The sequence below is a fragment of the Onychostoma macrolepis genome, chromosome 10, assembly GCF_012432095.1.
Source record: "Onychostoma macrolepis isolate SWU-2019 chromosome 10, ASM1243209v1, whole genome shotgun sequence".
Classification (NCBI taxonomy): Eukaryota; Metazoa; Chordata; class Actinopteri; order Cypriniformes; family Cyprinidae; genus Onychostoma; species Onychostoma macrolepis.
The window spans coordinates 3,959,852-3,981,674 of NC_081164.1; the positions used below are offsets into that span (position 1 = coordinate 3,959,852).

Consider the following 21,823-nt stretch of genomic DNA (forward strand, 5'->3'; position numbering starts at 1 on the left):
GGGCAGATAACGAGGGGTAGACAGGTGAACACAATGAAGGTAATTAACTAATAATGACAACAGGAACATAACCAAATATGGGCACAGAGGGAGAAAACACAACAAACAGTCCACAGGGGTGTGACAGGTGTAGCATCTCCTCTTCTTTTCAAAACAGTTTGAAGACGTCTGGGCATCGAGGTTATGAGTTTCTGGAGTTCTGGTGTTGAAATTTGGTCCCATTCTTGCCTGATATAGGTTTCCAGCTGCTGAAGAGTTTGTGGTCATCTTTGATGTATTTTTTGTTTAATGATGCGCCAAATGTTCTCTATAGGAGAAAGATCTGGACTGCAGGCAGGTCAATTCAGCACCCGGACTCTTCTACTACGAAGCCATGCTGTTGTAATAGCTGCAGTATGTGGTTTAGCATTGTCCTGCTGAAATACACATTGTCTGGAGGGGAGCCTATTTTGCTCTAAAACCTTTATATACCTTTCAGCAAGCTGCAAGCTGCCCATACCGTTAGCTGCCATAAGCTAACCATTTTCCACTTTGAAACAGTCCATTTTAAATGAGCCTTATCCCACAGGATACGACGGCGGTTCTGGACCATGTTCACATACGGATTCCTTTTTGTATTATAGAGCTTTATTTGGCATCTGCAGATGGCACGGCTGACTGTGTTTACCGACGGTGGTTTCTGAAAGTATTCCTGAGCCCATTTAGTCATGTCAATGACAGAATCATGCCGATGAGTGATGCAGTGTCGTCTGAGGGCCCAACAAAGGTCTTCGGCCTTGTCCCTTATGCACAGAGATCTCGCCAGTTTCTCTGAATCTTTTGATGATGTTATGCACTGTAGATGATGAGATTTGCAAAGCCTTTGCAATTTAACTTTGAGGAACGTTGTTTTTAAAGTATTCCACAATCTTTTTATGCACTCTTTCACAGATTGGAGAGCCTCTGCCCATATTTACTTCTGAGAGACTCTGCCTCTCTAAGACATCCCTTTTATAGCTAATCATGTTACAGACCTGATGTGAATTAACTTAATTAGCTGCTAGATGTTCTCCCAGCTGAATCTTTTAAATTTTTTTTTTTTTGCTTTTTCAGCCATTTGTTGCCCCCATGCCAGCTTTTTTGAGACCTGTTGCAGGCATCACATTTGAAATGAGCTCATTTAGTGGATAAAAGTGTAAAATATCTCAGTTTAAACATTTGTTATGTTCTCTATGTTCTATTGTGAATAAAATATTGGCTCATGTGACTTGAAAGTCTTTTAGTTTTCATTTTATTCAAATTTAAAAAAACATCCCAACATTTCCGGAATTCAGGTTGTATATTATGTAAACAAAAACTTTCATTTTGGATGTGATTAATCGCGATTAACCGTTTGACAGCACTAATACAAAATAAACATCTGTGCACCACTTACTGTTCTAAAAACAATAAACAAAATACTTGTAATGCTACATCCACACTAACAGGTGTCAGTATAAAGATAAAAATACAATAAAATAAATTTAACATTTTACACTTTTAAGGGGCCTCCAAAAAAAACAGATGTTAAATATCTGCTATTGTATATAGTAAATCATTTTGAGTTCTAAAAACCAGACATCTACTAGCAGAGGTTTTAACAAGGCCATGCAAACCAACAAAACAAGCGACACTTGTGTAGAATGATCTACAATGTGGACCAGACTTTATGTTGACAGTCAAAATATTTGCTATCCTACTACACAATTTCAAAAAGAACATTCTAAATCTCATTCAAATTCCATTACTCTTTTAAAACTACTCCATTTTGGCATTGTGCACTCCTGTAGCTTTAATTTTGTCCATCATTGTGATTACCCGGAGCAACAGTGAGCCAAACCCCATTAGATCTACAGTCACATATCAGTCACCTGAAACTGGATGGAGCTCTGAAGCTTGGCCTCTAACACAGCACATTCATTCTGAGCAGCGACTCCCAAAAGCCCCCACTGGTCAAGAGCAGATTGTTTCTCATTTGGCTGAGTGGCACCACAGCGGCTTGTTAAAGCTTGAGTTTAAATACATCATTTCTGGGAATGAAAGGGGTGAAGAAGAAAAATGGCACAGCACACCATTTTTTCTCCTCCGCACCCCCAGCCTCCTTTCATTTTTTCACACTCCATGCTGCTGCTTTCCTGGACAAAAGACAGAGCGTGAAACATATGCAGTCATTTCACAGCTGTCTTGTGTCTTTTCGCCGCTCCCATCTATTTCAATCCATCATTCACATCTCTCTCCAGAATAACTTGCGATAAACAGGATTTCACCTGTTCTTTAAATGCATGTGCTAATGAAATGCATGTGCAACTTTAATACTGCAACTGTTTTTTATTTATTTATTAAGTTTAACAGTGGGAAAATGAAAAACATCTGCACTTTTTAGTCTGTGGTATTTACACACAAAAACCTGCCATTTATACAAACTAGGCACTAAATGCACAGATTTAACATGGTCAAAGTTTTGCTGGTTAGCATTGGCCTTAAGCCCCTGCTGTTGTAACTACACAATTTGTTAAAAATAATACAATTAAATAAAATAAATAAATAATTAAATACATACATACATACAATTAACATTTATTCCTTTATGAGCAACTTTTAGTTAAGGTTGCAACTTTTTTTTCTTTTAGCAATCAATTAATTTTTTTTCTTTTCTTTGATTAGTCTATTAATCTAAATTTTTTTTATTGCTAAACCCTCTGATAAATCTGTTGATTCTTTTCTGATTAGTCCATTGGTCCTTTGTTTAACTTTCCAAACAATAATAACCATAAAAAATTTTAATAATAATAATAAATAATAAAAAGTAAAAATAAAATAAATGGAAATGTATTTCTTCAGCAGCAACTTTTTAGCTAAGGCTGCAACTTTTTTTTAAATTTTAAATCAATTAATCTTTCGATTATTTTTTCATTTAATCTAATGATTATTCTCCCCAAACCATCTAATAAATCTATTGATTCTTTTCTGATTAGTCCATTAGTTCTTTGTTCAACTTACCAAAAAATAAACACCAGAACTTCTGCCATATATCCATGTTTCACTCAAACAATGTGAATTTGCAGAGAATGCAGTTGTGAGTACTGACAATTTCCATCATGCCCAAGATCTGGCATCATTAGGATGGACATAAAAAGTTGGATGTATTCGTGCAATCAATGCAAAACGATGCATTTACATAATTTACACTATTGATTAGGTTGACGCATCATTACGGCAATACTTTTATCCAAAGAGTAATAACATCATGAATAATGTGTCATTTTTCTCATACAGAATGATCACAGACAACACTAAAACAATTCATACGGAACATGCAAATACTAAAAACACTGCTATTTAATAACAACTGCCCTATTTATTCTTAGTGAATCTGGCACTCAAAATACTGATATTTTCAGCATAAATATTCCCACTTCAAACAAACGTCTTATAATCTCTTTTTCACACCTTCGAGCAAATGAAAAGTTTCAAAGTTCATCACTCAGTGGGTGTGAATGTATGCATATCTTTCTTATAATTACTCCACACTTCCGTTGCTCTTAGAGTCGTCTGTTAAATGTCAGTGCTTTTTAAAGCTCTGTTGCACCATATGTCTCTTCAGCTCAGCTCCATCAATTACAACTGAGCAGAAACATAAATCCATTGAATTTCTCAGTCCACTCATTTATCTGAGCCGCTCAACAAAAATGACATTTCTACTTTATAAACATGTATATGTCAATGTGAGGCCACACATTTTGCTTTTGACCAGGTTATTTCTAATGTTAGGTTTCAATAGTAAATCAAGACTGAGCTATTACTTATGGTACATATTTAACGTTTGTTTCTCTGATCTTGAAATATGCCTTTGATATAATAAAAGGAAAGTTCATCTTAAAATTGTAATGTCATTCCAAACGTGCATGCAGTGGGTTACACTTTAGTCCACTTTAGAAATTCTACTAACTATAAGTAACTTCGCAACTATGTCAATTAACGCTCATTAGTCTACCAATACCCCAATGACTGCTTGTTGACATGTAGTTGCAAAGTTACTTCTAGTTAGTAGAATTCCTAAAAGTGGAGTATCAAAATAAATGATTATTGTAACCAAAAAGTGATTTTGTCCATATAATGTTGTTTTGGACCCCATTGACTTACAATATATGTATTAAAACCATTGAAACAATCAATGCTTCAAAATATCTTCTTTTGTGTTCCACAGAAGAAAGTCATACAGGTTTGGAACAACTTAAGGGGGAATAAATGATGACAGAATGTCATCTTAAACAAATGAAAATTTCCAGTAAGCATTTGCGAAAGATTGCATTATTTGTGTCAAAACAGTTGCGAATGAATCAAAAATTAGTCTTAATTTAGTGGATTCACTGTGTTCTTTTAATGCATGATGTCCGAACAGATGGCTGACTGTTGAAAAAAAAAAAAAAAATTCTAAGTCCTAATTACCAGACTATGGATCCAAAATTAACTTATCATACTTTTGTATACGTGTCTATACGGTACTTTGAATTTGTGCCTGTCTGACTATCTATCGATCTGTCTACCCATTCCTCCATGACGAAAGGCCTCTAATAGTTCTGTCAAAATGTATTTTTGTGTTAGAATTGTAAATCTCAAAGAGAAAAAAAAAAAAGTGCGCTCCACAGAATAGAAAAATTGTGTCTATTTAGACAGTTCTGGGAACAGGAATCGGAGGTACTAATATCTGAGCCATGTTTGCATATCCGCACCTCAATTCAACTGGAATTGATGTTATTAATATTAAAAAAGCAAATATAAAACATGTCCACTTCTTAAACCCAGGGACACTGTTGGCTAGCCGCGAGTGCTTGATTGTTTCCATGCCACATTTTGCCGTCTGATCCCAGGCAGCTTTGAGGCATCCATCGCTCAGCGAGGACTGTTCCAGCTGCCATCCCCTCATTCCTCAGCAGAATGAATGGCTTCCCTACACCACGCTCCCCGTGCCGAGCTGGCTCTTTCATCTCTCTGAAGCCCTCTCGCCGTGATACACTACGTGAGTGCACATGTGAGGCGCAGCTGAAACGCGGCCCTGCCGAAGACTGATGAGGTTTCCACCTTGTCGTGATGGAGCTCAATATGGTCTTTGCTGCAAGCTGATATGAGCTTGTGTTCGGGCTGATATGGTTTGTTTCAGAGGAGTAGTGGTCTCAGAGAACTCAAATAGGATTCGTATGGCACTGAGTAATAGTTGTTTTGGAAATTTAGTTGGATTCTTTGTAAGGAGGGATGAGATGTGCTCTGTAGTGAAGTATGGCATCATGACTTCAGCTACATAACATTGGTGTTTGCACGTAGACTATAAGTTTAGTTGCTTTACTAAAAAGACATTATTTTCAGTGCACACATGCCATTTTATGCAAATAAGCCTTATTATAAAATGCAATATATTCACAAAACCTGTTGTTACTGTATTAGCCTGGTGCAGTTAACGTTGGCATGCAATGAGCATTTCTTTTGTAAAAGACTGTTGTAGATGTCATTGCGAACAATTCATACAGTATGATTTTTCTTAATCAACACTGTATCAAAATGTTGTAGCATGATCTTCCAACAGATTTCTCTCTAGTAACGCAAGCAGAAATTGTTTAATCATTTAGTCCACTTAAACCCCACCCCCTCTACAACTAACTGCAAGTTCACATAAATTTTTAATGCCTCGCCCATATCTCAAAATCCAATCAATAACCAGCTGATAGAACCAAGTCCCTGTCCTATTTTTTTTTTCTCGATAATCTACACTGATGTACATCACAATATTGAAGAAGAGATCTGTTGCTAGTAGTGTTGTCAAAAGTACCGACTTCGGTACCAGTTTTTTACTAAAAATAATTTAAAAAAATGTCCATTTCCCGCTAACATTTGAGCGCTGTTGAGCGGATTCTTAAACACCGCTGATTGGCCATTTTGTTCACGTGCTCAACAGATATGACTGTGAATGGCTGATAGATGTGGCTTTCAAACCTCCCGTGTGTTTCTGTGTGAGCGCTCGGTGAAGAGCATGAAGCGATGATCATTGTAGCCAATCAATCACCATCATATCTGTTGAGCGCGTGAACGCAATGGCCAATCAGCGTTGTTTAAGAATTCGCTCAAATGTTAGTGGGAAATGGACATTTTTTTTTTAAAATTTCAGTACCGACTGGTACCGAAGTTGGTACTTTTGACAACACTAGTTGCTAAAGTTGACAACTTTAATGTTGCATTTTTACGTTCCATTTTTTTCCCCCAAGAGTACTAGTGTTGCCAAAATTTTTTACTTTTTGATACATATCAGTGAATATTTGAAACAGCTTCAATACTCATTTTCACCAGTATCAATAAAATTATATCACCTGCACATTCAAAAGTTGAATTAAATGTGTATTTTAATTAAATAAGTATCTGTATAAGGCATTGCATCGAAGTTAGAAGTTCCAGTATCATGGCAAAACAACTCTATACTGCATTCGTCCAGAGCAGGTAGTCTAATTTAAAAATTCCCAAACAGATTTGAAGTATTTCTGAAACGCTTAATATTCTTAGTGCCAGGCAGTAACTAGATTATATAGTGAGATGTGCTCATCTACTTAAAGAGCTTAATGGAAATAACCATGACACAACATCTACTTTCAGCCTTGATATGTAAGAGGAATAAATTCAATAATCCCAAGAGGCTTCTTAAGAAATCTTCTCTGACTGACTGGCTGGTGCTCTCATTCAGTAGTATGGTGACGTATATGAGCTGAAACCATGGGATATAAATCACCCATTTTCAACTGTCCAAAACTCTGATTGACATATTGGTGAGCAAATCAGTTTCCAAAGAACTTGTCTGGTCTCATTCTGTAGAGCTGAGGGACACAATTGGACTCATGAGGAGAGCTGACAAAGGAACCAAATCACAGCAGCCCACTTTGACCCCTGTATTCTTGTACAAAATGAGACATGATTGAAACTCTATTTGAAACGCTGAAGAAATGACTAACATAGCTGGTTACCAGAATATGCCATGTTTTGTGCAATAGACAGTTGGGTTTATCCTCACAAGATTGCTGGGCCACAGACAACTGGCTTGTTGAAAAATTTCAAGCAGTTTGAGCTTGTTAGTTGACCAGCTGTTTGACCAACTTTGCCAAAAATACCTAGCTGGTTGGGTTTATGAAAATGGGCCATATAGCATATGCACTTTACATAAACGTTAAAGATGACAAGAAGTTAGAAAAGCAGTGATCCACACTTACGTGCTGCCACTGGTCTCGGATGAGCGGCCGGTAGCGCAGGAAGTACTTCAGCGGGAAGGTGTCCACATCGGGCCATGTACTGGGACTGTTCCAGGTCACCTCTAGTCTTCTTGCATTGTTGGCTACGGGTTTGGCCACCACCTTCTCAGGGGGGTCAGGTTTCACTGTTGGACCGAAGAGACTGCGATGTAAGCTCATGACCAATCACAGGTATCATATTCAAAGGAATAAATCCCTCCCAAATTAATTCTGTCATCAGAATTTCATTGCTTTCTTCTGTGGAAAACAGATGGAGAAAAGTCCTCAAATCGTATCCACACATGGCCATATTTAAATGGGTCACGTCAAAACACGTCTTGCCAGGTTTGACGTAATTGACATTAAATGGCATGTTTTCTCATGTATCTCATGTCTGGTAGTTTTGAATATCCCAAAAAAATTTAAAAAAGGGTTCTTGCACATTGTATGGCTTAAAAGCAAGATACTACAGGTAAATATGGTAATAAATAATAATAATAATAATAAGGTAACTCGCCATACTTTCCGTAGTTCATTAATCACAGTACTTTAAGACAATTGTTTTGTATTTAAAGTTTGCTAACATTTTGTTTAAATATGCAAATTATATATCATATATTTACATATTCATTAGTTTGCATACAAATCTAGAACATAAATATGAAAATTGGATTAAGCCAGGATCAAAATTCATGTTTTATTTTGCTGACATACAGTTTACATATTTTTTTTTATATCTTTTAAAATACTGAAAGATTTTGAAATATTATATATATATATATATATATATATATATATATAAACTATGTAAATTGTTATATAAATTGTTACATAAATTAGACAAATATAGAATAGACATGAGTAAAACTAAAACTTTCTAAAAATTTTAGGAATTTCAGCGCTACTGAAGTCTAGATTAGATTTCTTGCCAATAAGAAAATATGGTTTGTAATTGAAATCTACAGATGCAAATAGATAAAGTATCATAAAATAGACACTTAAATGTGTATTTTGGATGTTTTGTTTCAACTAACCTACAAGAAGACATGTTATTGAAGCAAAAATAGTCCAACATCTCAAAAGTTAAGATTTGACAAGTGCATGGAAAAACAAAGACTTTTGGGTTATCTTTAAGGTACTTTGTCTTTTTAAAGCTTGAAGCTTGCTTTCATTTGAAATTTGCTTTCACTATATGGAAAAGAGCAGCTTAAACATTCTTCAAAATTTCTCATTTTTTCTCAGAAAAAAAAAAAAAAAAAGCCATACAGGTTTAGTAATGTCATAATAGTCATGAGATACTGTATTTTTGGGTAAACTATTCCTCTAACATAGCTAGGAAGTATGAAAATACCCCGATAGTTGAGATGCTAACGGTATAGGAGTTGTGACAAGGCTCAGTACAAAAAGAACGCAGTTTTAGTGGCTACGTAGAAAGAATCACTCATGACAAATGCCACTAGCGAAAGACTATAATGGAAAAAGAGATGAATGATGAATAGTGCTGAGATCTCCTCTTTATGATCTGCAGCTCGTCCCTCTGAGCAGAAAATCAGTTTGACATAACACACACGTCTGCTAAAGAAGCCACACTGTGACATTTCTCGAGATGTCTTTTGAGCAGCGGCGTCTCCTGAATATTACGAAAGCCTTTTGGAGCTAAGGTTTATGGGAAATAAGCAGAGAGCAACAGAGTGGCCTTTCTCTTCTTCTCGAGCTGCGGTGTCCAAGGATCATTCTGTTTGCTCTGCGGTTTTAGCTTCACTCGCACACAAACACATACACACGAGGACAAAGAGATGTTTCTGAGCCCCGTTCCCTTTACTATTCATAGCAGACACATAGTGGCTTCAGGATTTATAGTTCAGGCCTTGACCTGGCTTGAGCGAAACACTCTTTACGACTTTCAAACACTGTTGATGTTGTTTAGATGTCGGCTATTCGGATGCTAATTTTTATGTCTGGGCATGCTGAGAGGAAGGGCTGGACTGCAAAAATTCATTTTCCTAATCAGTATTTTGGCTTTTTTTTTTTTTTTTCAGTGAAATATCTAAACATCCTGTAGACAAGACAAATTGCTCACTTTAAAAGCAAACTATTTTTTATACCTCATTGGAATATTGTTTTGACCTTGTTTTAAGCATAAACCTCTCTAAATTTGCTTAGATATCTGCTTAAAACAAGGGGGAAAAAGAGGTAAGAAAAATAAGTGTCATGCACTTCACTTTTTAATTAAATATTACAAAAATTCTGATAAAGAAAATTATTTTTGCATTTAGTGTTGCAAAAAAAAAAATAGACTTCATTTTAATTTAGAATATATAGATCCCATGCATCTTGAAATTGTGGTCAAAATGTAATAGTCTGCATGCTTTAGTTCCATTATAAGGCAATTTACTTCTTTGATGTACTTGATATGTTCCCTACTTGTCACTAAAATATATGCTAATCATAAATTGCTTTAAACAAAAAAAAAATAAAAATAAAAAAAAACAAAAAAAATCAAATAGCTGTTACATATGAAATGCATTTTAAAAGGAATCCATTTTCTATAAAATATACACTAGAACCAGAGAGAAAATATTTTGTTGTCAATCCAGTGATCCAGACTGCATTAGCATTTTTATTACTATCAAGTACACATGTAGCCATGCATGTAAGCATTCTATTTAGTTGCCAGAAGCCACTTCAACAACACCACCTCCATCAACCAGACGATACATTGGAAATATTTTCTTCACTTCTGTTTGCCAGCATGGGTTTTGTTCTTTCAAAAAAAGGAGATGATTGTAAGTTACAAGAGTGTCTGGCAAATATGAACTAGTTGTTTTTGCAAGGTCTATTTGCTCAACCCCAGTATATCATGCAAGGCTAATAATGAACAGGAATTTCTAAATGACTCTGGGAATGAGGCTTATTTTCACTTTTTTTTTTTCAAGGAATTCAATGTGTTCACATCAAAATTACCTGTAAATTATATTTTCTGTGTCTGCAATGAAGCCATATATATTATAGCCATATAGAATTTTTTTGCAGTATATTTTACAAGAAAATACTATTTCAGTTTTGCTACTTAAAAAATTCAAAATTACTTGGAGTTTCTTTGTAGTTATTTGTGAAATTTGATAGAAATTCATTAGTGAAAGTACTTTCCAATGTTTTTTTTTCTTGTTTTTTTTGTGTGTAGTATTTACACTGTACCTATTGAAGACTCCTCGAAGCTGATGGCGTTGGAAGCTCGACCCAGCGAGTTCACTGCCGTGACGTTGACCCGGTAAGGAAAGCTGGAGAAAAGTTCTGGAAACTTCACATGGCATCTGTTCTTATGGACTTCATCCTTCGTCACCTCCAAGGGCCTCTGGTTGTGTCTGAAGAAAAATTAAGAAAACTTTATCTTCTGAAGTATCATGTCATTAGTACTTTAATTTTTAACAGAATATTTAATCTAAAAATTAATTCTCTACTTTTCAATACCATGAAAAAGTAAAACACCACAGATTTTAAATTCTTGGATGAATTTGTCCTTATCGGCACGAGTGCAGAAACGGTACAGATGACGAGGAGCTTCAGTAGAATAGCAGTGAACTGCGGTCAGATGAGCTGTTGTCAGGCCATATGTCAGTAAAAACAAGACTTCCTGTCCTGTCAGCCGTTATACTGTGCTCATAGCGCGTGCTCTTCAATTGCATGCACAAATGTGCCGGCACGTGCTCTATTAGTCTACATTAAAGCACTGTATCATATTCAAACCCAAATGAAACTACAGGTATGCAATGTCATGAAGTTAAAAAAAAAAGTCAATTAAAGCTGCCTTAAAACTGTGCATGTAAGTATTTATTATTTATGAATCACATTTAAATCAGTATCAGATCCGTGTCAAGTTCAGCAGCGGCAGCTCTTAAAGTAGCAGCCAAAATAACCAGCTGCTGTGATGTCTGTTAATCAAAGAACAAAATAAAAAAGAGGAAATTATTAACTTCTGTAGTTTCAAGCTTTATCTTTATTTAATTTAGAATTTAGTGTTTGATAACTTTATTAAATTAGGCTATATTTTCTTGCTGAAGGGCACAGGTAGCTATATGTCATTTATTATAATGGGTTTATGTGAAGATTGTTTTAAGTTCAATTAAATTTGAAGTTATTTTTTTTTAAAGTCTAATACATTTTAAATAGATTGCTCTCAAATATACTGTAATGTTGAATGGCTATAGTCAATGGTGAAATATAAGGACAAAATTCATAGAGACATCAGTTGGTATCACTGATACTGGCCTTCAGTCATAAAAAAGACGGCATTAAACAAATATTAAAAATATACTTTCTTTATGTTGTTTCTACATTAATTTTAAGATTGAATTTAAATTTATTCCAATATAAAAGTATAATTAAGAACTTTAATGTTAGGTGGGATTAATCGCGATTAATCGCAATTAATTTCAGAAATAATATGCGATAAATTTTTTTTAATCGATTGACAGCACTAGTTAAAAGTAATCCAAAAGCAGTCTGATCACATTACCTGATCATAGTCTAATCATAAAATGTGTAATGTAATGGATTGCGTTACTAACTACAATTTTATGAGGTGATTTAGAATCAGTAACGGACTACATTTTGTAATCTACCCAGCACTGGCTATTGTTGTATGGAATAAATGTACTTAATTTCTGGAAGAAGCAAACATTATTACTCCATTCTGATGTTCTGCAGTGGTACCATGTGACATGAAAGCAGTAGAATTGTTAAATTAGGGGCTGCCATTTGCCTGCCTCAAGGGTACATCTGGGCCGAGGCCTTGAAGCTGACCTTTAAACCTCCTGATATCAGCTATGCGCGTGCACTGCAAAATCATTTATTAGGTTTTGATGAAGCTTTACTGGGGTTATACTTCAAACGCCTTGCGGCACATTTTCATACATAAATCACTTGTCATGTAGATAATGTCTAGTCCTGACATTATGCTCTTGTATAATTATGTATAATGACCTAAACTGCACAATGTACAACACTTAATGGATTATTAATTCTTCTAAAGTTGTTAAGAATAGAGGTTAATCAAAGTCAATGCTATTTGATTAAAGTCAACTTAATATATATATTTATACAAAAGTTTGTTCTGGTTCTCAAATCTGATTGGTTGAGAACCGTGAGATATTGTACTGGATCGCTACAGGAATGCCCTTTCACAATTTTGCATCACTCCGCTTGTTCTAGCTGGGTCTATCTATGTATCTATCTAGTGTCATGGTGGACTCCCAAATCCACTATAATTTAAAAATAATACTGTTTTGTGTCCCGGAATGTAGTTTTAAGGAATTTTTAAGTGAGAATGTGCTTGCTTGGACTTAAAATATACGGTTTGTTAATAAAGATAAGGTCAGTTCAGTGCTCATTACACCCGCAGAGAGCGCCTCACCGCGGCCAGATCTTCTGGAATTTACCGCTGGTTCTGATGTCTCTATAGTGGTTAAACACGAGATATAAATTCATGTTGGGTAAATCTCGCACAACCTGATATTGCCGAGTGCGACGTGGAACAACATTGTGATTAACCAATCAGATTTCAAGAACCAGTTTATAATTTTTGTGAAGTTTAGGATTACAATCAGTGTTTGGTGCCTGTACATCAGTGTAATTCATCTATCAGTTCCTCTGATTTTAGGGATTACTCATGGGTAAGGTTAGGTTTAGGTGTAGGAATATGGTTAAGATTATATTTTTGGATTAAAATGTTGTTCCAGGGTCAACAAAATATGTTGACCCAGGAACACGTGTAACTCGGCAATATCAGGACGTGCGGTAAATCTCACGGCCAGTCTTTGGCTTAAACTATTATTTGTTCCAGAGCAAATATTTTTGGCAAAATTTTATCATGTTTATGTAAATTCAATGCTGTATCGCGGTGCCTTTGCTTACGGTTGACTGAATTGCCTAGCAACTTTTATGATGGCTGTTGTTGTTGTTTATTAAATATTATTATTCAATTATTAGTATTTTATATAAATAATAATAGTATTTAATAGTGTTTAGTACTGAGACATGGTGTGTGTGTTCGTGATGGTGATTTTAGTTACATTGTTCCGCCATTAGATGGTGACAACAGACTGTTTTTATGAGTCAGCGCTGCAGTAAAGACTTTTACTTTGAAAAATAAACACTTTTCTAAACGGACGATATTTTTACTTACAACAACAGCTTGACCCAGCTAAAATGCACTGAGGAGCGCTGTCATCAGAAATCAATGAAAGGATATTGACGTTACGACAAAGATAACGCTTTCATCAGTGGACATTCAAACTCAATTGTAAGCAACGTTAGGAGAATGAGATGCCTGTATCGGATGCAGATAATCACAGTCGCTCAGTCCATCTCTCTCTCGTAATGCTTATTTTACATAATACAGCAAGCTTTTACTACAGTAATACAAAGCTTTCAATGAAGCAACTCAAAGTTCCTTCGTTACTAGCTCTAAAGTGATGATTTGGAATTAGTAACGGAGACCATCAGCTGTTAAACTTTAGATTTAAATCTGTGGCGGTAGAAAGTAGTTCTGCACAAAAGGGGGCTTTTAAAGATATTCCGTTGTTGTTTCTAAATTATTTAAACACTCGTGCCGTTGAACTGTTGTATAAACGCAATATCACACTCGTAGACGTGAGATATGACTGTATATCGCCACGGCTGTGATTACCTGCGGCCTCGTGCCTACGACATTATATATATATATATATATATATATATTAGGGGTGTGTAGATACAAAATAATTTGTATCTGTATTCGGATGGATCCGGAAGTGGGCGTGGCTTAGACAGGAAGTTCGTCAAATTACATGAACATACCATTTTAAATGCAAATCTGTTCGATTTGTAGTTTTCATTTTAACAAATATGCCTTGTATAACTAAAGAAAATATTATTTTTTATTATAATTATAACTTTGTAAATATCCTCTATTTAAAACTACAGAAAATATTGATCAAAAAAGAAAAATAAGTTTATTCTTCTTGTTTTCCAGTGAAACTTTGTGTACAGATTTGTCAAGAGACAAACATCCACAATCTTAAATAAGAGCACTAGAAGAAAAAAAAGAAGCTGAAAAAAATTTGAAATGGAAAGACAGTGTTCAATACTCATAGCATAATGACAATAAAGCTCGCTTGAACTTGAAGATCATGTGTCGCGGGAGTCTGTGATCATTTACGAGTATTTTATCAACAGAGCGCAACAAATCATTTGAACCCTCCAAAAGCCTTGATCAAACATCGCCATTCACGAAAATGGCTAATGTAATGCGTTTTTTACAGTTGAATTTCGAAAAGGTTTGAAGTTAGGACCGTTTTTAGGATATTTTTGTCGAGTTAGTTGATATAACTCCAGACAAAGCTCTGATTTCTGAGAGACGCGCATAGACCCCAACACGACTATTGATTTGCTCTCATTTCATTTTTATAGGTGATAGTTTACACTCATTCAATTTACACATCCAGGCCCAAAGCCAGCCATGTTCAAAAATAAAATTTGAAAACATATGAAAAATTATTTTAAATCATGTCGCTGAATAAATTCATGTGGCTGACTCGCAGCAGCTGCGAAACGCAGCAAGTACTGCTCACTGCAGAGCCAAATGGCCTCCAGCTCCCCCTCTCTGGATGTCCAGCTCCACCTCTGTGTGAACTAATGGGTGGAGTTATGTTTAGTGATAGGGTAAGGGGTAGGGTTAGGTGTCTATATCCACCCATTACCTCCACTCCGCCATGTTGCCAGATCTAGTTATTATAAGCGTTGCTGGACTTTACATTTACATTTACATTTATGCATTTAGCAGACGCTTTTATCCAAAGCAACTTACATTGCATTCAAGTTACAGTTTTTACATTTTATCAGCTCTTGCTTTCCCTGGGAATCGAACCCATGATCTTGGCGTTGCTAGCGCCATGCTCTACTATTTGAGCTACAGGAAAGACTTATTTTAACACTTAACGTAACAGCATTAATAAAGTAATTAGGGCATTAATGAAGTGGGAAGATGAAGGTTGAGGTTAGATATTCTGTATCTTATTTGGAAAACACAAGATTTAAACTTATTTTGGTGCATTTTTCAGAAGATTGGATGTGTTTGTTTTTTTGTAGCAATATCTGGCAACACTGCTTTGCCGACACTGACAGGCAGCGGACCGTGCAGATTACCGTGCAGATCGTTTTGAAGCCATTACCCGTGCCTTTCCAAATAAGGTATACGGGTTCGGGCACATCCCTAATATATATATACAGTATATTAGTCAACTAATTAGTTCCTTTGGAGCTATGGTTATTTGTAATATATTAAATAGACAAATTTGCCATTAAAAACTCATTTAAAAAAATGCATGCTGTGACATTGCCTGCTAATATTTTGAGCTGTGAGTGATTCTTTTTTTAACTCAAAAATACATATTTTTGTACGCGTCGTTATAAAATACATGTATTCAAGTATCTTACCGTTCAATCGCAAGTTTGGTATCTTTAAGACATTTGTCACTTCACATCTTTTATGTTCATGTTGCATTTATTTGATCAAAAATACAGTAAAAACACTAACATTTTTAGAGTTTAAGATTTCTTTTTTTATACTTTTAAAAATGCTTTTAAAAATGCAATTGAATTTGCATCAGTGTCACATGATCCTTCAGAAATCATTCTAATATACTGATTTGCTGCTCAAGAAAGATTTCTGATTATTATCAATATTGAAAACAGTTTCGCTGCTTCCTATTTTTTGTGGAAACTTTGGTGCATTTTTTTTAGGATTCTTTGATGAACAGGTTAAAAGACATTTAAACAGAAATAATTTAAAATTTATTTTTTTGTAAAATGTAAACAATGTAAAATTTCATGTGTTGGCAAGGCAAGTACAAATCTATACAAATATTATAGAACCCTGCAATACTATAATGTAAAATGCTTAATTAGGGTATTAAATATCTATTATAAATAATGATTTTATTAATATTTTATCCATCGCAGGGCTATAAGCTAGACTAAGCGGTCTCCTATCCAAGCCAAACCTTGCTTAGCTTCCAAAATGAGATCAAATGTGAACATGATTTTATGTAAATATACTAAATACTTGAAAAAAAAAAAAACATTTGCCTTTTTTTTTTTCAGTAAATTGCTTACACTGCTTTCATCTCACTTGTAAATTTTAGATTTTTGAGAGTGTGTGGGCTTTTTAAAAGTATTTTACTCTTTGGGGAACTTTTTTGGTCTACACACCTCAGTTGGATTGTTTTGATTTGAATTGATAACATGATTATATGGCCGTAATTGTGGAAGTATATCTTGCTGTCAAACGATTAATCACAATTAATAACATCCAAAATAAAAGTTTTTTTTTTTCTTTTTGCATAATATATGTATGTGCACTGTGTATATTTATTATATACATATAAATACACATACATGCATATATATTATTAAGAAAAATAGGTTATGTTTACATAATACATATATTTATATAACATACATATACATATATACATGTAAATATACAAGACAAGACATATACTGTATGTGTACTTTTATATACAGTATATATATATATATATATATATATATATATGTAAACAAAAACTTTTATTTTTGATGCGATTAATCGTTAATAATTAAACACTACTTCATACATTAGATTCAGATGAGCTATATGTTCATATATTACAATATCATATTTCATGTGCTCTAAAGTTCCATTTATTCATTGAATTAATGTCTTTAGCTATTTAACATGCAGCATTCAGTGTGATCGTGTTAGTGTTTGTAAGTACTAGTGCACAATCCAACGCTTCCATTTGGTGACTGATGAGGATAAAGCCACTCTACGGTTGTCCAGACAGATGTGGACAGATGAGGGATAGAGAGGAAGAGAGATGGAGCTCTAGTGCGTGCAGGGTTGCTCCGCAGGGGCTTTCGACGGAGAGTCCACTTATACTGCCTTGAGTTCCAGCACTCAGAGTCAGACAGGCCTAATCAGCTCTCAGCAGACAGCGTCTGACCGCACAGATCACTGATTCAGATGAGCTCAGTGTGTCTCAAAGTCTCCACCGAACACGAGAGGGCATGACATGACAGACGGAGCGAGAGGAGAGCAGAAGGAAGAGCGGGAAGCGAGACTTGACAGATGGAGTTGCAAATAAAGAGAAAAGCAGACAAGTAAACATCTTACTGGACGTCGACTTCGAAGTCTGTAGGGATGAACGTGGGATGCTGAAGGTGCCAACTGCAGTAGAAGCCTTTGGGATAGGTGTTTGATCGACACGTCACCTGCGGTTCCTTCGGAGGAACTGTGAAGAAAGCAGAAGGGTGGGAATGTAAGTACTTTGTCAGCAACAACACCATCGGAAATCCATCAGCGGCCCAAAATACAAGTCCCAGGAGGCTTTTTTTTTTTTTACGATATCCCCTGCTTCCGTGGCCGCGTAACCCCTTGAACCTCCCCATTCCAAGCATCAAGTGGGAAAGGAAATGTAATAACCGCCCATGCCCTCCTTCCAGATTAGGGTTCTTTCTTACAGCGCCACTGGACCGTGCCTACCGCTGCCAGAATTGAAACTGATGACTTGGACCGGTTGCCAGGGTTACGCATAATATTACCCCTTCCCATGTGTTCCTGTGTGTGAAATGGAGAGTGATTTAAGCTCCGTTGGCTGCCGAGCGCCGCCTTCTCCTTCCTCATCTCCATCGGCCCCTGGGGGCCTGACAAACTAGAGCCCGCAAGAAACAAAACCACTTCTAAAGCTCACCTCTGGGCTCCAACTTTGAGCTTTGACTGCGCTAAACTGCCAGCTTACACATGCTCTTTCCTTACGTGATTGCGATGAAACAGGCTTTGAGATTTTTGATGGAGATTTCGCCAAAGTATCTGTGCACTTGTGGGAACTCGCTGTGCTCTTAAGGCCTGATATAAAAGGCACAGACTAAAGAACATTTGAAAGTGACTTTAAGCCTTTTCTGAGCCATCTGAGTAGTGGTGATTGCTAAGGTAAACACCATTACTATGGCAAATAAACTAATTATGTGAAACTTTCTCCCTTTTTGTGTAAATTGACATAAATGATACCACAAATTATGTACTGTCACTATAGACAATCAACTTGGTGGACAATAAAACAGACAAAAAAAAGTCATATATACAGTCAAATATACAGAATAAAACTTGAGTGTCGGAACTTTAGACCAATCAGCAACCACCCTGAATAACCCGGCAACCCATGTTGCAACAGTCTAACAATCACCAAGAACACCCTTGCAACCAGATTTTGTCACCACAACTTTTACTATTATTTTTTAAATTTTATTTTATTTTAGATTAGTTTAGTTTATTTTGCAGTACGGTTTACAAATAAACAAGTGGGGGAAAAAAATATAATTCTAGATGATTCTAGAAATGATAAAAAACAAACAAAAAAAAACGAGCCTTGACATGTAAATAAATCATTTTTAGATTTTTTAATTATATAAAAAAAAATGTTTTACTATAAAGAATATTATTTTCTGAAGTGTAGAAACAAATATAACCTAATAACCCCTCCTCTGATAACCTCTCAATTGACCCCTCCACATTTTTACTTTAATTCTAATTATTTTATTTTATTTTATTTTACAGTGGTTAATGAATAAACAAGTGAAAAACAAAAGAAAATATGTGTTCTACAAGAAAAACAAAAAAAACAAACAAAAAAAACAATTGCATTCTAGATGATTCTAGAAATGATCAAAAATTGTTAAAAAAAATTTAAAATTTAAATTGTTAAAAAATAGTGTAGAAACAAATATAACCTAATAATCCCTCCTTCAATAACCTCTCAATTGACCCCTCCACATTTTTAAGTCCAATAAATTTAATTTAATTCATTTTATTTTACAGCAGAATAGAATTATAGAAAATAGCCTGCGGTGAAAACGTTATCCATTTGTTTAGCTTTTTTCAAATCACCCTGCGGTTACTTTGGAGAAACATCTTGTTCAATCTGTTACTCAGCAATGAAGAATCAGTTACCAATGCAATGGAGTTTTACTCTTCTGTTAGGAAATAAACAAGAATACTGATCAAAAAACGAGTAACTGCAAACCACACATTAACAGAATGTTCATTGCTAGACTAAAACAGTGAGATGAAATTAGCTGCGTGGGGAAACATGAATGCAAGAGATAGGAGAAGACTTTTTAGAGGAGAGGAGGAGTCCAGAGTGTGATGCGTTTGACCTGACATTCCATCCGTGAGCCGCGAGCTCAGAGCTTAGACAGTTTCTCCTCAGGAGGTGCATTCCTCCATAGAGTTGGGCCTGCAGGAGGCCTTCCTCACCCTCAGGCCAAATGGGCACACTGACAGCTCACGGACCCTCATCCCAGCTACTAACAACACCGGAACCCTCCCCTTTCACTTCCCCACCCTTCCCCAAAGAAAGTGCATGGCCATCCGCACAGTGGAAGATCTCAAAGACATTCTCCAAAGAAGCAAGAGCGGCAAAACAAAAGAAGGTTGCTTTTCGGAGAGAATTTGCAACCTAGCAACACCTCTATTGTTTCCTTTATGTTTTTTTTTTTTCTTTCTTTCTTTCCCCCCTTTTTTGTAGGACAGAATGTTGTTGAAGTGACAAAAGACATATCTCAGCGTTCTTCCTTACGAGTGATTTCATCCAAGCTACCGGTGCCAAAGGAACAGCGTTAGCCGGAGATGTGGAGAAGCTAAACAAAAGTGTCACTTAAGCCATTTTGATCACACAAGCATTGAAGGAAACGAATGGGAAAGTTATTCAAATAACTTAGTTAGGAGGGTGAATCTCACAAAGGAACATCTGGGTTATAGAGGATTTATTTTATTTTATTTTGCAGTGAAAAACAAAGGAAAATCTGTCAGTTCTACAAGAAAAATATAGATGATTCTAGAAATGATCAAAAAACAAGCCTTTGTTAACATAAATCATAAATCATGTTTAGATTGTTTTCATTGTACAAAATACATTTTCTAAAGTATATAAAAAATACAGTAATTTGAACACAATTTTAACTTAATAAACTTGAATAAACCAGCATAAATTAAATTAAAAAACAGTACTGACATAATTAATTATTTACAATTTGACTTAACATTATTCAATATTTATCATCAAGGTAATCATGTCACAATGACATGAAAAGATGGGATTTATATTCTTTATGCAAAACATAATTTCTAATTTCTCTCTCTTGATTTAGTGGTTGGTTATAAACTGGTTCTTTTCTTGACAATGTTTTATGAGGTTCCCTCTTTTCCCCCTCTCATTTCCTTGTTGGAATATTAAGTTCTCACACCCGAACTAAAACCAATAATGCTTTATGCAAAGTTAATAGTGTGGAACTGTTTGCCTCATTATTGTGAAATTCAGTTACATCATCTGCATTAATAAAGTGTGGATTGATTGATTTAGTGTGTGTGTGTGATTGCATTTGCATTGCACTTGAATGCAAGAAAGCGAAACAAAATAACGATGAGAGTAGCCCCCAAAAATGTCCCAACCTCTGTGATTTCAAAATGGTCAGCAAGACCTCACTTTACATAGCCATACGCCTTCAGAGTGCTGTCATAACTATTTGTAATAAAAGCTGATAATTGCAGAAGTCAATGAAGAGGTGCAATTTAGCTGTCAGACGAAGTACACTTACTGGTGAAAAAAAAAAAAGTCCTTCTCAGCCTTCCGGAGTCCTGTTTTTCTATATTGATGCAATTTAAACGAAACATACGAAAACATTTGCCTTTGACCTTGGCGGCTTATTCTTTAACCCCACTTTAAATCTGATTCCAACATGTCACTCAAGGTGCTAAAAAACATCATGTGTTTAGATTCTGACCAAGTCTTCTGACCTAGTCTTCGATCCCAGAGGCATCAGGTAAACTCTTTTCACACTTTCAACAAATCCAGCTGGTCATACAAAATACAAAAGATAAGGCTGCGCTACTGGCTCCCCTGTGTTGCCGGCTGTCTGCTCCCTAATCTGAGGCCATTAAAAGGCCAGCACAATGAAAGACGCGGTTTCAGGGGTCAGTTGACAAACGTCAAGCCGTCGGGCCACATGAAAGGCGAGCAAGCAAATCCCATGCGACCACCACTATCATCACTAACTGCTGATCTGTCAAAGCTGGGTCGGAGCCCCCCTCCATGACTCGTCTGGAATGTGGACTATGTGTTCAGCAATTGGAAGCAGCGCTGGGAGGGGAATGGGGGTCAAGTTGCATGGAAGGCCTCTACCTGCAGAAAAAGTGGAGATCAGTTGCAGGAAACACCTAATGTTGTTTGGACCGGCAGGCAGCTAATGCGCCGTCTGACACAGCTGACAAGTGTGTTCTTAATCTGGAAGCATGCTGTGGGCGTTTGAAAGCTTGTACAGCCATAATTATTTAATTTGAATACAATGCCTTGAAACAAATACGCGTGGTCTAATGCAGCTGCTTTTGCAATGATCACACATCATTTTTAAACATAGGGTTCTCTATACAACACCTGACCTGTGAAATCAATATGACACTTCCA

The 21,823-nt window shown here is 35.8% G+C and overlaps 1 protein-coding gene across 3 annotated transcripts in view; it reads right to left on the reverse strand.

Moving 5' to 3' along the window:
• cntfr (ciliary neurotrophic factor receptor) overlaps nucleotides 1-21,823 on the reverse strand; it is a 206,143-nt gene that overhangs the window by 36,581 nt on the left and 147,739 nt on the right. For all 3 annotated transcript variants that reach the window (XM_058789387.1, XM_058789389.1, XM_058789386.1), the window contains 3 exons: nucleotides 17,479-17,596; nucleotides 10,482-10,648; nucleotides 7,266-7,429 (listed from right to left, as the gene is read on the reverse strand). In XM_058789387.1, the coding sequence (XP_058645370.1) occupies nucleotides 7,266-7,429; nucleotides 10,482-10,648; nucleotides 17,479-17,596 (449 nt within the window). The remainder of the gene's footprint in view (nucleotides 1-7,265; nucleotides 7,430-10,481; nucleotides 10,649-17,478; nucleotides 17,597-21,823) is intronic.